Source organism: Parasteatoda tepidariorum, chromosome 6, assembly GCF_043381705.1.
Source record: "Parasteatoda tepidariorum isolate YZ-2023 chromosome 6, CAS_Ptep_4.0, whole genome shotgun sequence".
NCBI lineage: Eukaryota > Metazoa > Arthropoda > Arachnida > Araneae > Theridiidae > Parasteatoda > Parasteatoda tepidariorum.
Window position 1 is genome coordinate 90,338,879 of NC_092209.1, and position 13,607 is coordinate 90,352,485.

General features: G+C 32.6%; 1 protein-coding gene across 1 annotated transcript in view; it reads left to right on the forward strand.

Annotated features, from left to right (window-relative positions):
* LOC107438039 (uncharacterized) overlaps nucleotides 1-9,276 on the forward strand; it is a 171,776-nt gene extending 162,500 nt beyond the window's left edge. Inside the window, exons 34-38 of the mRNA XM_071181888.1 lie at nucleotides 1,481-1,588; nucleotides 2,740-2,850; nucleotides 4,794-4,907; nucleotides 8,243-8,356; nucleotides 9,003-9,276. Coding sequence (XP_071037989.1) covers nucleotides 1,481-1,588; nucleotides 2,740-2,850; nucleotides 4,794-4,907; nucleotides 8,243-8,356; nucleotides 9,003-9,196 — 641 coding nt within the window. The 3' untranslated portion in view covers nucleotides 9,197-9,276. The remainder of the gene's footprint in view (nucleotides 1-1,480; nucleotides 1,589-2,739; nucleotides 2,851-4,793; nucleotides 4,908-8,242; nucleotides 8,357-9,002) is intronic.
* The last annotated feature ends 4,331 nt before the right edge of the window (nucleotides 9,277-13,607 follow it).

The following is a 13,607-nucleotide window of genomic DNA, read 5'->3' on the forward strand; positions in this document are numbered from 1 at the left end:
TAATGCTCTATAACCTTGATCAAAAAGTTAAAAAAAGGAGGTGTTGCCCAGTTTTACACACAGACATTCCATTATAAAGATTCGATAATTAACATGAATTAACTAGCACCGAAAAAGAAAACAAAGATCGAACAAAATATTGTCTTTCGAATGATCTAAAACATGTCAGATGCATGAAATGTTATGAGAAATGTTAACATTTAAAACAGAGGTAAGAACTTTCCTAAAAACCCAATAGTTTTTTTTTTGAGAATATTATTTGATATTTCAATTTAACGATCTTTGAAAATAAAATACACCAATCGTCCAAAGAATCGTTTGAAATTATTTTTGATACTCCGTATTGGATTCGAGCTTTTAAAAAAAAATTTTAATAAACTTTTGTTCATTACCAGAACAAAGCTAATTACTATTCCGTCTGACAAACTTAATGAAACAGCATAAAAATGCAGCATTTCAGTGGATTTGAAAAGAATCTTCGTTATTATAAAAAAACAATATGCTGTTTACGAAACACTTTTTGTTTTCAATAGAAATAATTTAGTTTAAAAACTGGCTCATCATAAACGCACTCTTAAACCTAGAAAATGGTCATCAACTAGTTATTGTGAAAAATATTTGGCACTTATTAGGCCTGGGAGCTACGTTTGCCAACAATGCCAGATTCTGAATTACACAGCTCACCGAGAACCGATAATACACATATCTGTATCAAATACGGTAATATCGCGGTCATTAACGATAACAATACAGACCGAATAGGATAATATCGTAATCATAATTGGTAACTTTATAATTATCGATTACAAATTTACCGCGAATATCATCGACAACATAATATTCTGAATGGTATTCATGACGATTAATATTCAATACAATATTAATACGAGTATTGATAAAACTTATTTAATTCAATAATTTATTCGATAAAATATTACAATATATATTGACCAGTGTAAAAACAATATAAATTAGCTAAATTGGAAAACATTGCAATAGGTTATTATATATCGATATTTTTGACACTAAACCAGGATATTAAAATTTCTACTGATAAATAAGTTTCCTTGTCTTCCGAATGGGTTCAAAATTACAAGGCTACGGAATTTAACATTAGTAGTCGTAAACCCAAAATTCGGTCGGCTGTTCGACGACGGATATAAAAATAAAAAACATATTGTATGTTTATCTAATATATCGTTTAATTTATCCAATCGTCGAATTTACATTAGATATATCGTCTCAAGTCGTCTATATTATATCGTCTAATATAGATATATCGTCCAATTTAATCAATTTATACACGAACATAAACAAATGCAAACCGGTATCAGTCGCGTAAAAGCAATAAATCTGTACCTGATAATTAAGATTTTACATAGAATCTTATAGTGCGTCTAATAATTTGGCTAGAGACTGAATGCTTATAACTACTGTCTTTTAATGGCAGAACTAATTAATTTTGCTCTTTTATCTATAGTAAGAGAATTGAAGAAAGACATTGCGTGCGATCCTCCTAATTGTCCCCCTGGTTGCTCAATTGAAACTGTGTTCGACGGTCCTTGTCCTGGATGTGACTGCAAATCAGGTAAAAAACTAGTTTACCTCTTAGAACACCATTTGTTGACGTCAACTATCAATTCTCTTAAGTGACACATTCTACATTCTTACGCAAAGAATCTTTCACAAAGATACTTCAATTACTTATATTTCTTAACCAAGACCCGCCTAAAATTGTGCAGAGCATAAACTAATTATGCATCAAAATTGTCGGGTACACGAAACAAAAATATGTCACGGTTATAATAAAATACGTAAACAGATAATAATTCTAAGTTAAGCAAAAGACGTAGACAAGAAAGAACTACATTTCAAAAATTCGATGCGTGCTAAAGAACTGTATTTAATTAATGTCACGTAAATTAACATTCTAACTTATGTGGAGAAATGTATCTCAACGCGCCATTTTGCTTAAAAACGATCATAGGTCACAGGTATTGTGATCTTCTTCCTGAAATGCAAGTACCCAATTGCTTATAAAAAGAAATTATAAATGTTTGCACGAGAATACTGTCACTTAGTGGGAACAAAACTGATGCATCCTTTTTCAAGACACTAGCAACTACATTTTAAGACTGTCTCTAAATAACGTATTTTTGGTCTCTGTCTCATTATTTCTTTATTATACATAAATGAATGGTGGAAAAAATATCACTTGATATCAATATCTTATGTTGTCACTTATGGACTTATGACCCTTAAACCACTCCGTTATTGTAATGAACTAAATCAATCAGTATTTTGTAACATTGTATGTTACAAGGGAAAAAAACCTTAAAATCTAAAAGGGAAATGTTGTCACATATCTGTTTTTAACGGGAAATTTCTTCAAATATCTGTTTTTAAGGGAAACTTTCGTCAAATATCTGTTTATAATGAAAAATTTCGGCAAATATCTGTTTTCAAGGGATATTTTTATGAAATTCCTTTTCATTGCTAGAATTTTTAGAAGATTTTCTTATAAAGTTCCTTCATTTTCCCTACGGCTACCGAATTTCCCCTAAGCAATGCAGAGTGTTCTTAGATTAATTACTCAGCAATCAAGATAGAAATCAAGTTCAGTGTGGCTCTATCATTATAGAACCACATCTAAGTTTCAATCAATTAGATGAGATTGAACCATTCAAAACCAAATTCTTTGTGTGTATTTTTTTTCATTCGCTTTTTTTTCTTTAACAGAAGAAGAAGTTAATAAAGATGAAGTAATCTGCAACCCCCCAAAATGCCCCCCTGGATGTGTTATAGAAACCGTTTTCGATGGTCCATGTCCTGGCTGTGATTGCAAGAGAGGTATAACGTCAATTATATTCATTTTTTTTTCTGCAGACAATGTATAGAAAAGATCATGACAATTTACTCTCACATGATACATATGTTTCCGGCAAAGTTTGAAATCCGCCATTGTATATAATGCCTAAATCTAGCCTGCAATGTATGAAACGATTTGTATTTCACATCTTTTCCTAGGCACTCTATAGAATGCCAAATGAGAAACCGGCGAAATATAAAATACATCTACGATTCGTCAAAATATCATTCAAATATGTCAAAATCAAAATATCATTCAAGCCTGCCATGTTGCAACAAATAGGTTAGTTTCTTATTTTTTATATGAAAATTTAGTTTCCCTTAATAAGAAAGGCGTAAAATATGCTTTGTACAACTTTCATTTTCTTTACACATTTTGAATGATTTTTTTTAGTGGCACTCTCATTATTTTCTCATAATATCATTTTTTTTTTTTTTTTGAGAAATACGCATCATTTACATAATAACTTCATTAGGACGTTTTTTACATACTTTGCCTAAATAGCATTTGACATTCTATAGAAAACCTAGGTATTATATACAATGCCTTGGGAAAGTATGTAATACTTCTCATATTTCATACCTTGCCTGAAAACATCCGGCATTATATACAATGCCTAGGCATTCTAAAGAATTCCGACATTGCATACTTTGCCGGTAACATGTATATTACCAAAATATCGTGTAAAAATCTAAGATGTGTATTTACTAAAAAAGTAGGAAGTTTCGTATTCTAACTACCACATGTTCCATTTTCCTGTCGTTTTTAGTCACATTTTGGTCTACTTTACGTACAGTGTGTCCAAAATGTATGAAAACGAGAAAAAAAATGTCACGAAATATTCATTCAGAAAATTTAATAATACGCTTGGGAAATATAGTTTGTCTCAAGTAGGAACTCCCCTAGCCATTCGTCTGGACTCGTGGCGGGGACTATGGTAACGAGGTATAACTATTTCAAGTGTGGGGGTGGGGTCGGCGAAAAAAAGGGAATCTTTTCTTCGGTCTATTGTGTTAGCCGTAGAAGGAAAAGAAGCTACCCTCCCTGAAATGCGCTATTCTTGTTTCTATAGCAGCAGACGAGCTCAAACTTTGTGGCGGGGGAGTTCTTACCGTAGACAAACTGTACCTACAAAAGATGCACTCAATAATGGCAAACTTAACCTCCCAAATTCACCTCCAGGAGTAACACGGGCTCAGGACTAGAGCAGTCCTCTGCCAATGAGGTGACCCAGGTTTTAAACTTAGCGTTTACTGGTTAATACAAATTTTGCTCCCGGCTCGCATCTGAAGCAAAATATCCTCTTTTCTATGTAAATTCATCCACCAATATACAATATATACAATTGTACAAAACACGTCTGCAGTACCACAAATAGCAATGCTCTCAAACAAATATTGGCTAACTTCCAATCACGGAAGAATATTATTATTTTCTGTTTTACTTCCGGCAGCGAATAGAAACGTGATAAAACAAAACGTATTGACGAATTCTGCTATGCCCGAGTTTTCTTGGGATAATAAATATTTGCGATATATGCATACCAGACTTAACTCGGGATAATAAATATTTGCGACATATGCATACCCGAGTTAACTCGGGTTAATAAATATTTGCAATATATACATACCCGAGTTAATTCGAGATAATAAATATTTACATTATATGCATACCCGAGTTAACTCGGGTTAATAAATATTTGCAATATATTCATACCCGAGTTAATTCGGGATAATAAATATTTACATTATAAACATACCCGAGTTAACTCGGGATAATAAATATTTGCAATATATACATACCCGAGTTTACTCGGGATAATAAATATTTACAATATATACATACCCGAGTTTACTCGGGAGAATCAGGGAAGCGGTTAATAATATTTATTTGCCTTATTTAAATAATCGACACTTTTTTTTAGATTTTAAAGTTCCAAAAGTGATGTGCTCACCCCCAAACTGCCCTCCTGGCTGTTTCGTTCAAACGGTTTTTAACGGACCCTGTCCTAGTTGTGAATGTCCGAAAGAAAAGGACGGTAAGAATAAGCTGACATTTTTTTTCTCCATCTAACATTTAATTCATCCTTTTCATACAACATGTAAACAGCAAGTAAGCGACAAAAGAAAACAAAATCATTCATTTTGTAACTACAATCAAACCCCTATATAGTGAACCTTCAAGGAGCCGAAATTTCGGTTCCATATAATCGGGAGTTCTCTATATCCATATCGCCAACAATTTTAACTAATAGTACTGAACTCCTCCCTTTTGTGACACATTATTTAAATCAATGAACCATAAGCACGAATAAAATAAAATACAAAAATGACTAAAAAACAATATGTAGTAAAAAAAGATGCTTCAAATGTTGTTTTTTATTACTCTTTGTCTTGGGTACAAAAAATTTAAGGATGGCCTTTATTTAGGGATGGGAAATTGAGACATATAGAAATTAGAAGTATGTAGAAATTTCAAAATTACCAGAAATTAAAGAAACAAAATCAGTCAAAGACAGAAAAAAGTTCAAAGTATCCAACTTCCTCTCTTTTTTCTTTTTTTCTGTTCACTACTATCCACAAAATATAGCATTATGTGATTATACGAAGGCACGGGAGTGAACGTTTTGTTCACTATATCCGGTACTATAAACCGTGTTCACAATAGCGGAATTTGACTGTAATTGGGGAAAAAATTATCAACATCGTTTTATACATTGTTTTTTTTATAGTTAAATTGGTGCTTCTTATAACAGCTTAAGTTAGAACAACAATTCTAAAAGCAATTCATGTGACAGAGCATAAACTTTCCTTTCAGAGTTTTTGGTTTTAGTTCAAAATCTTGATCGCAGATGACGCTGTAGATGATAAACTTGTAAATATAAGAAAAAATAGTTGAAAACCAAGTTGCGAATTTCCAATTCTTTTTAATGAATGAAATTCCATAACAGTATTTTTGAAATCTCAGTAATGTAGCATGAAGTGATGATGTAATTATTTTTCTTTGATTGGCAGATTTATTATCTGCAACGCCATTTAACAAACAAATAATTGCACTGGAACCAGAAAATATATATGTCTCGTAAGATTTTCCAGTAAGATTTGCCCTTAACCATTTTAGTCTTAAAAATTTCAAAAATAACCGATAATCTAACCTACGACATTCTATATCTGTTACCTTATAATTTAAAATATTCTTCACAATACAAAGAAAAAACAAAATGAAACGTTGAAGCAAACATGTTTTTGGGAAAGATATTATTTAGTATAGTGTTAACCCACATTTTCGTAGTAATAGAGGCAAACCAATAAAACAACCCACGCTTTAGTCAACGGAAATAGTACATCATCCTTGAAATATAAACAGGCAAAACTGGAACAGGTAAAAATTTAAATAATCAAACACAATGTTTAAATGCAGTTACAGAAAAATTAAGATTTGGTGACTCAATGTCACAGCAAGAATTTAAATCTTTTATTTCATTTGAAATTTGCAAGCCCTTTAAAGCAGAATTTTTACTAAACATGTTTTTCATACTTTTTTCTTTGTTTTGCATTAATTTAGGTCAAATAAATAAAACATTATATTTTCAGAATTTTCAGTTATGAAATATAGAACTAATGTATTTTTCTTCTACAAAATCTTCCAATTAAAGCTCACTTTCAAACAACTTTTCAAATTTGTACTTATTTGCAGTTAATTAGATCTACTAGAAACAGTTATACATCATGGAAATTTTTTTAAATAAACAAAATCAATTGCTGATAAATTTTAAAATATGAATGAAAAAAATTTTCAAACTATTAATTGATTTTATAATTTAGTATAAATACAATTCCGTTAATCTAAGATATATTTTTTAAGTAACTATTAGACTGTTCTTTATAATTAAAAATACCAAAATATATTTTAGCTAGCAATTAAAGCGTCAGAAAAAAATATATAAATAAGGGGCACATGTGTCCTACCAGTCTCAAAGGATTAAAAGGACGCTATACCATGGTAGAAACTTTACATGGCAAATTTTGTTTCATTTAAATCGGTAGGTAAAAATTCAAAATTTAGAGAGTTCAGGTAAACCTAGTGTAAACCATAAGTTTCAAATGCTATAAGAATGATTTCGAAAATGCGAACAAATTATTTCAGGATTACTTCCCTAATGCGTAATCCTAAGTAATCAGGCCATGAACTGTTTTCTGAACTGAAATGAATGAGTGAACTATTTTCAGCACTCGGGGTTAATTCTAAGAACACACTCTTCTAATGTGTGTGAAAGACGTGTTTCGGCAGAGGTTAAAGCGTCCTCTTCAGGGAACGCTATACCACGGAAGAAACTTTTCCTCGCAAATTCTCTTACTGATTTACAGCGTAGAAAAAGTGAGCTCAGATAAACCTAGAGTTAGCCATGGAGTATCAAATACGGAAAAGAAATTTTTAAACTAGACAAATGAGAATATATTATGAGATAACTTAGGATGACGCAATGGAGAAGTTCTCTTCCAATAATTTGTTTGCATTTTGTGGGGAGAGCAGATTCGTCGACAGAGCAAATTCGACGACAAAGTAGATTCATCCATGAAAAAGGTCCCTATCATAGAGTCGAGGAAGCATGTCTTATATACTAGAGGATTGGAATTCTATTTTTTTGTAGTGGTAGACACTGCAGTACTTCACCAGAATTATAGCTGTGATAGAATTCGATGAACGTATACCACTAGTTGATTCATTGCTGTTATGTGAGAAGCCGGGAGAGCTGTATTAAAATCACCGTACTTGTGAGTGCTGATCGTGAGAGCTGTATTAGCTTCACTGTCGTGGCCGCTCCTGTGTTGCCTTTAGCAGCCGAATGTATATGTTGTGTGTGATCGAGACTGAGAAGCAACAGTGTGAGGAGGTGGATAATGTTGCAGTCACAAGTGGCAAGTCAACTGCTGAATTTGGACTATTCATCGAAGTAGGCGTGTTTAGATCGAAGTGGGCGTTACTGTCACGATAGACGTGTTCATATCGAAGTGGGAGTTTACGTCTAGGTAGGCATGTTCACCTCACGTCCGAGGGTCACCAATGTGGGGATAGAGAGTAGATATCGACAATGTCAACACTCAGGAAAGGTACCCCAACATAGAATCTAGTAAACGTGTGTTATATACTAGTGAATTGGAATTTTATTTTTTAATGGTAGATACAATACACATTTCAATATTTTGAAGAATTTTTTTCAGCAATTAAAACTTCATAACTTACTCTAAGTTTGCCTGAGCTTACTTTTTCTTTCTTTTAAATTTTGAATTAGTAATGAAGGATAAAGAGAGTTTGCGACGAAAGTTTTCATCTGCTCTGTGGCATCCACTTAGAAAAACTTTTCTCCCTTAGATTTTGAGGTGCCCAAAGTGATGTGCTCTCCACCCCTATGTCCTGAAGGCTGTTTTCTTGAAAAAGTGTTTGACGGACCATGTCCTAGTTGCGAATGTCCAAGCGAAAGGGAAGGTAAGATCAAAATAATGGAAACACTTCTATATTTACTTTATGTAAAGAATCTTTCTCTTAGCAACAATTTTGTCATAATTTGTTCATGGCAAAACTGTTGGCACAGTTTGAAAGAACATGCTCGAAGATTTGGAAATGATGACATTTTTAGGCAAAGTTCAGATCGACAAAAATGAGATTTGGGAGTTAAAAACTTCTTTCTAGCTTTAACATCCAAACTTTTGAAATTTTATACGATTGAGATGTTTATACAAGAATGCTTTTTTAATTACAGTGCTTGGTAGAAGATTTTAACCTCGTGAGCTTTATTTTGGTACATGAAAATTTTGTATGGTTAAAGAAGACACCATTTCTAAAAGCTTTAGTCATTATCTTTTAAATTGTGCCAACAGTTTTGCCATGTAAAATCTTCCAAAATATTTACTGATGTCAGTATTAATGTCAATTATAAATGTCAATATTTTTGAGCATAACCAATTCTATGCCTGACCTTTCACACATCTGTTGACATCATTTAAATTTAGAGGTGGACAATAATCTTTGCGTACTAAATTATTAAAATATCAATACATAGCCTTTTTCTCCACTGGAAATGTACTACACTAACACTTTTTTAATACACTAATACTTATTTCTCATTACATAGAAGAACCAAAGTGTGCCCCGGCAGCATCATGCTTAGGAGCTGGCTGCAAGTTGGAAGTGGATGAAAGTGGGTGCCAAGTGTGCGAATGCAAGCTTCGCTGTACACCTCCCAAGTGCAGCAGATTTTGCCAGATAAAGAGTGTGGAAGGAGGATGCCCTGTTTGTGATTGCCCGAAATGGCGTCACAAGGGTTGAAGGGCATCATAATAATGTGCTTTACACTTTTTCTGCTACATTTTACATTTTCTAAATAAAATTTTCATACTTTCATGTTATTCATTTTTGAATAAGTTGTTTTCAAATTTTTTTGCTTGCATTCTACTCATAAATAGACTGACAGACGTACTGAAAGGGATGGTGGGTGCTACCGTCCCAGGCAACCAATAGAAAGGAACATTCAATTGACGACTCAGGTTATAAATATCAGGTTAGATCGAAACTTTATTGTCTAAGACTGGGGTGCAATAGTAGGCGTCGATTTGAAGCAAACCCAGCTTCAAATTGAGGGATTAGTATTGGATATAGAGCCGTGATAGCTCAGGGGACAGAGCTTTCGCCTTCCAATGAGGTGAACTGGGTTCGAATCCCAGCGATGGCTGGTCGATCCTCATTCGGCTTGCACCGATTATAGCGCTGACATAAAATATCCTCAGTGATAGACAGATCATGGGTTAGAGTCCCCTTGCCATCAGGCTAACCATGGGAGGTTCTCGTGGTTTTCTTCACCATGTTGCGCAAATGCAGGTTAGTTCCCTCAAAAAGTTCTCCAAATTTCTCCCATTACTTGATTCAGGAGTTTCCTTGTCTTCTGGATTGGGTTCAAAATGACAAGGCTACGGAGTTGAATATTGGTAGTCGTGAACCCAAACAATTGGTTCTGTTATTCAATCACGGTTATAAAATATAAAATAAAATAGGATTAGATATGAAGGCCGAACCCATTGCCTACATCGTGTCATCGATCAGGTCTGAGCATAGTTCCTAATCAACATTACCCTTGTGGCGCACAATGAGCTGTTGCAGAAATAAACTTCTTCATATTTTCATTATAAAATTAATTTTTTAACGGTGAAGTACTTTGGGGTTATGGGAAGTTAAGTACAATTTCCAAACATAATACAGTACAGAACCCGTTATCCGGAAATCAGAAAACCGGAACGAAATTTGATAAATTTTCCCGCTATTTTTTTAAAAAAATTTTTTTTTTCCTCATAAGATTTTAGGATTTTTCTTTCTTTTTTGAAAGATGTTTACCTTACCATCATTTTGGAAATAATCATTAGTGTATTACTTCATCATTTTTTCTTCTTTTTAAGATTATTTCCAAAAAAAAAATTTTTTTAGTTGGGTTTAACAATAAAAAAAACGGCTTTTTGTAGCGATTCAGAAAACCGGAAAAATCAGTTTTCCGGAATAACGATGGTCCCGATCGTTCCGGATAATCGGTTCCCTACTGTAATTTCATAAGGAATTTCTAGATCTTTAAAATTTCATTCATTTTCGCACTTCAGAAGAAAGAAATTCAGAATATTTTCTCGCAAATAATAATTTTTTATTCTAGAATAATTTCCACTTTCATTACAGAAAAAGTTATTATTTTTTTCTAAGAAAATGAGCTTATTTTTCTCTGCATCTTCGGGTCGAGTTTACCCCGGGCATGTAAAAACCTCCCCACGTCATTGCTGCCGTCCCTATGACGTCAAGCGAAAGATAACCATGAGACTATTTCATACAAACTTTATAAATGTTGAAAGAATAACAAATTATAGTCTATGAAAGCTGAAAGATAAAACCGCAAACATTAAAAATAATGCATATTCATGAAACCGACACTTAAAAAACGAGAGTGCAGTCGATACTTTTATCAGTGAAACTGAGTCACGATTCAACTTGCAGCACGCCTCTATCATAATAAAAGTAATAATATAAACATTAAAGTCTTTTTTACTATTATTTATTTTTTCTTTTCAATGAACAAAACCGGAAAGGTGAGAACGCGTTATGCCATTATCAGCACTTTCCCCGACTGTCAATCAAATATGCCTTCATTCAAATGATTTTGAAGGTCAACCGCTGTCTATGAAAGATTCAACGAAACATAATTTGAGTCATAATTGCGATGGGATTTCTTAAAACTCTTTTCAAATACGAAATTACCGCTCAGTAAATAATTGTTTTGAGAAAATTACTCTTCAGTTGTTATAATTTTCTTGTCTTCACAAGAGTCAAGGTGATGGAAAATTCATGATCATATTTTTCTTAAGAAAATTCTTTCATTGCAAATTCTTTTTCATCTCTATTGGTATTTTAAAGTTTAGAGATAAGTTAATTCAAGTAAAACTACAGTCTTTGGCCAAATGTTTAGACGCACTATAAGATTCTATGTAAAATCTTAATTATACAGGTGATACTATACAGCTTTATTCTTTTTATGTGACTGCTTGCACCTGTTTACGTTAGTCTATCAATGGATTAACATTGCAATGCAATACGTTAAAAATAAATACAAATAGGAAATACATAAAAAATCTCCTGAATAAAAACCCAATACATGTCTGTTTAAATATAAAAGCCTATAAACACGCGCAAAACATGTAATTATTAGAACACTACAGTGCGTCGAATAATTTGATCTAATTATTATAATATACTAATATAATACTTGATATAATAAATATTCCATATAACATATCGTCGATGTTATATTATATATCGTCAAATTTAACCAATTGTTACACAAACGTAAACAAGTGCAAACCGCGTATAAACAATAAAGCTGTATAGATTGCTGTATGTTACCTGATAATTAAGATTTTACATAGAATCTTATAGTGCGTCTAATAAATGCATCAGTTAGTAGTTACTATTTGTGGACAACCAGCCTAAGCTGTCTCAAAACTTACCTCTGCTCTGAAATAACTATAAAACTCCTAATTAAAAAAAACATTTAAATATGTTTAACATCCTCATATAAACCATTTTTATGTTAAAAATATGTTAACATGGTAAACGTTTTGTTTGTTCTCTAAAATGGCTGAGATTTATTTGAAATTGGGTTTTGTGTCAAGGAGTATGGGTACACCTATAGTTTAATAACACAAATGCTGAATGCGACTATGCTGCTCTCAAATTAAAAGTAATTGCTCTCATACACAGATGAGAATTAAACCTCAAACGGTTCTATAGACTATCTCTGATACACCCGGGTTCGATCCAAGCGATAGCTGGTCGATTCGAATTCCGTACCGGGCTCGAACCGACCACAGTGCTGACGTAAAATATCCTCAGTGATAGACGGATCATTGGTTAGAGTCCCCTTGTCATCGTTCTAACCGTGGAAGGTTTTCGTGGTTTTCCTCTCCATGCAACGCAAATGCGGGTTAGTTGCTTAAAAAAGTCCTCCGCAAAGGCCAAATTCTCCCAATACTTAATCCAAGAGTTCCCTTGTCTTCTGAACTTTGTTCAAAATTACAAAGCTTCGGAGTTGAACATTAGTAGCTGTAAATCCAAAATTGAGTCGGCTGTTCAACGATGGTTATAAAATAAAATTACTCAAAAAATACTAAAAGTAGATCAATCGAGAGTATAAAGAAGGTAAGGTTACTCCCAGAAAATTTTAAATGTGCAGTGTGCGTAAAATATAAATCTGACGCTTTAATATTTTTTTTTATTTAATAATTCTTACTTATACGTATAAAGATTAAATTTTGATATTTTGGGGCCTTAGCTTAAATGTATTTTGAACAGACAATATTTTAAATTACAAAATCAGACACAAAAATGTATACTTTCTCAAAAATACACGCCTTTTTTTTCTTCTTTTTTTAAAAAAGATTTGGATTAGATTCTTTGAAATGTAAGGGGGAACAAAATATACTAACCCACGCTCAAATCTATTGAGATCATATTTTACAGGCTAATGCCCCAACACAGCATTTTGAGTATCAATAATTCGTTCTTTTATTCAGAGAATGCAATTTTTTAGGGATAAATTACATTATATAAAACATCATTCTGATGAGTTAACATAATTAAACTATCTATTCTTAACTACTACTTAAATTGGTTAAACAGTTCTTGACTAATCAAACTTTAAAATTGTTTTAAAATTTAATAATTCAGAGCTATTCTATCCCCACACGATCGGATCTTTTAGAAGTTGCAGGCAGTGCTTGTATACTGTTACTGCTATCTAAACAAGTAACGCTTTGTTTCCTATCCAAATCTTCACACTGAATCGAATGAAACTAGTCAACCGAACAATATATTTATAAAGTTTCAAGATGTTTTATTTATAAAAAGTATTTCTTTTGACAAGTTCTTACGTATACTTTCAGGAACTATCTGAACATGTAAGATTTGTTTTCCATGCGCATAACTGGAATCGGTAAGACAAATTTTTAAAAAAGGAATAAAGGTTTTTATGTACAAGAACTACAATTTTGTATTTGCTTTTATTTACGCCTCTTACATCGCTGTGCAGAAGAGTGAGGTTTCCCGTGTATTTTTTCTCGATTAATCGAATGAAGCCAAACATGAATGAATGAAAAGGGCAAAAATTTCAAAAGTTAAAAGGACTTTTTAAGTACAAAAGGTATTATGTTTC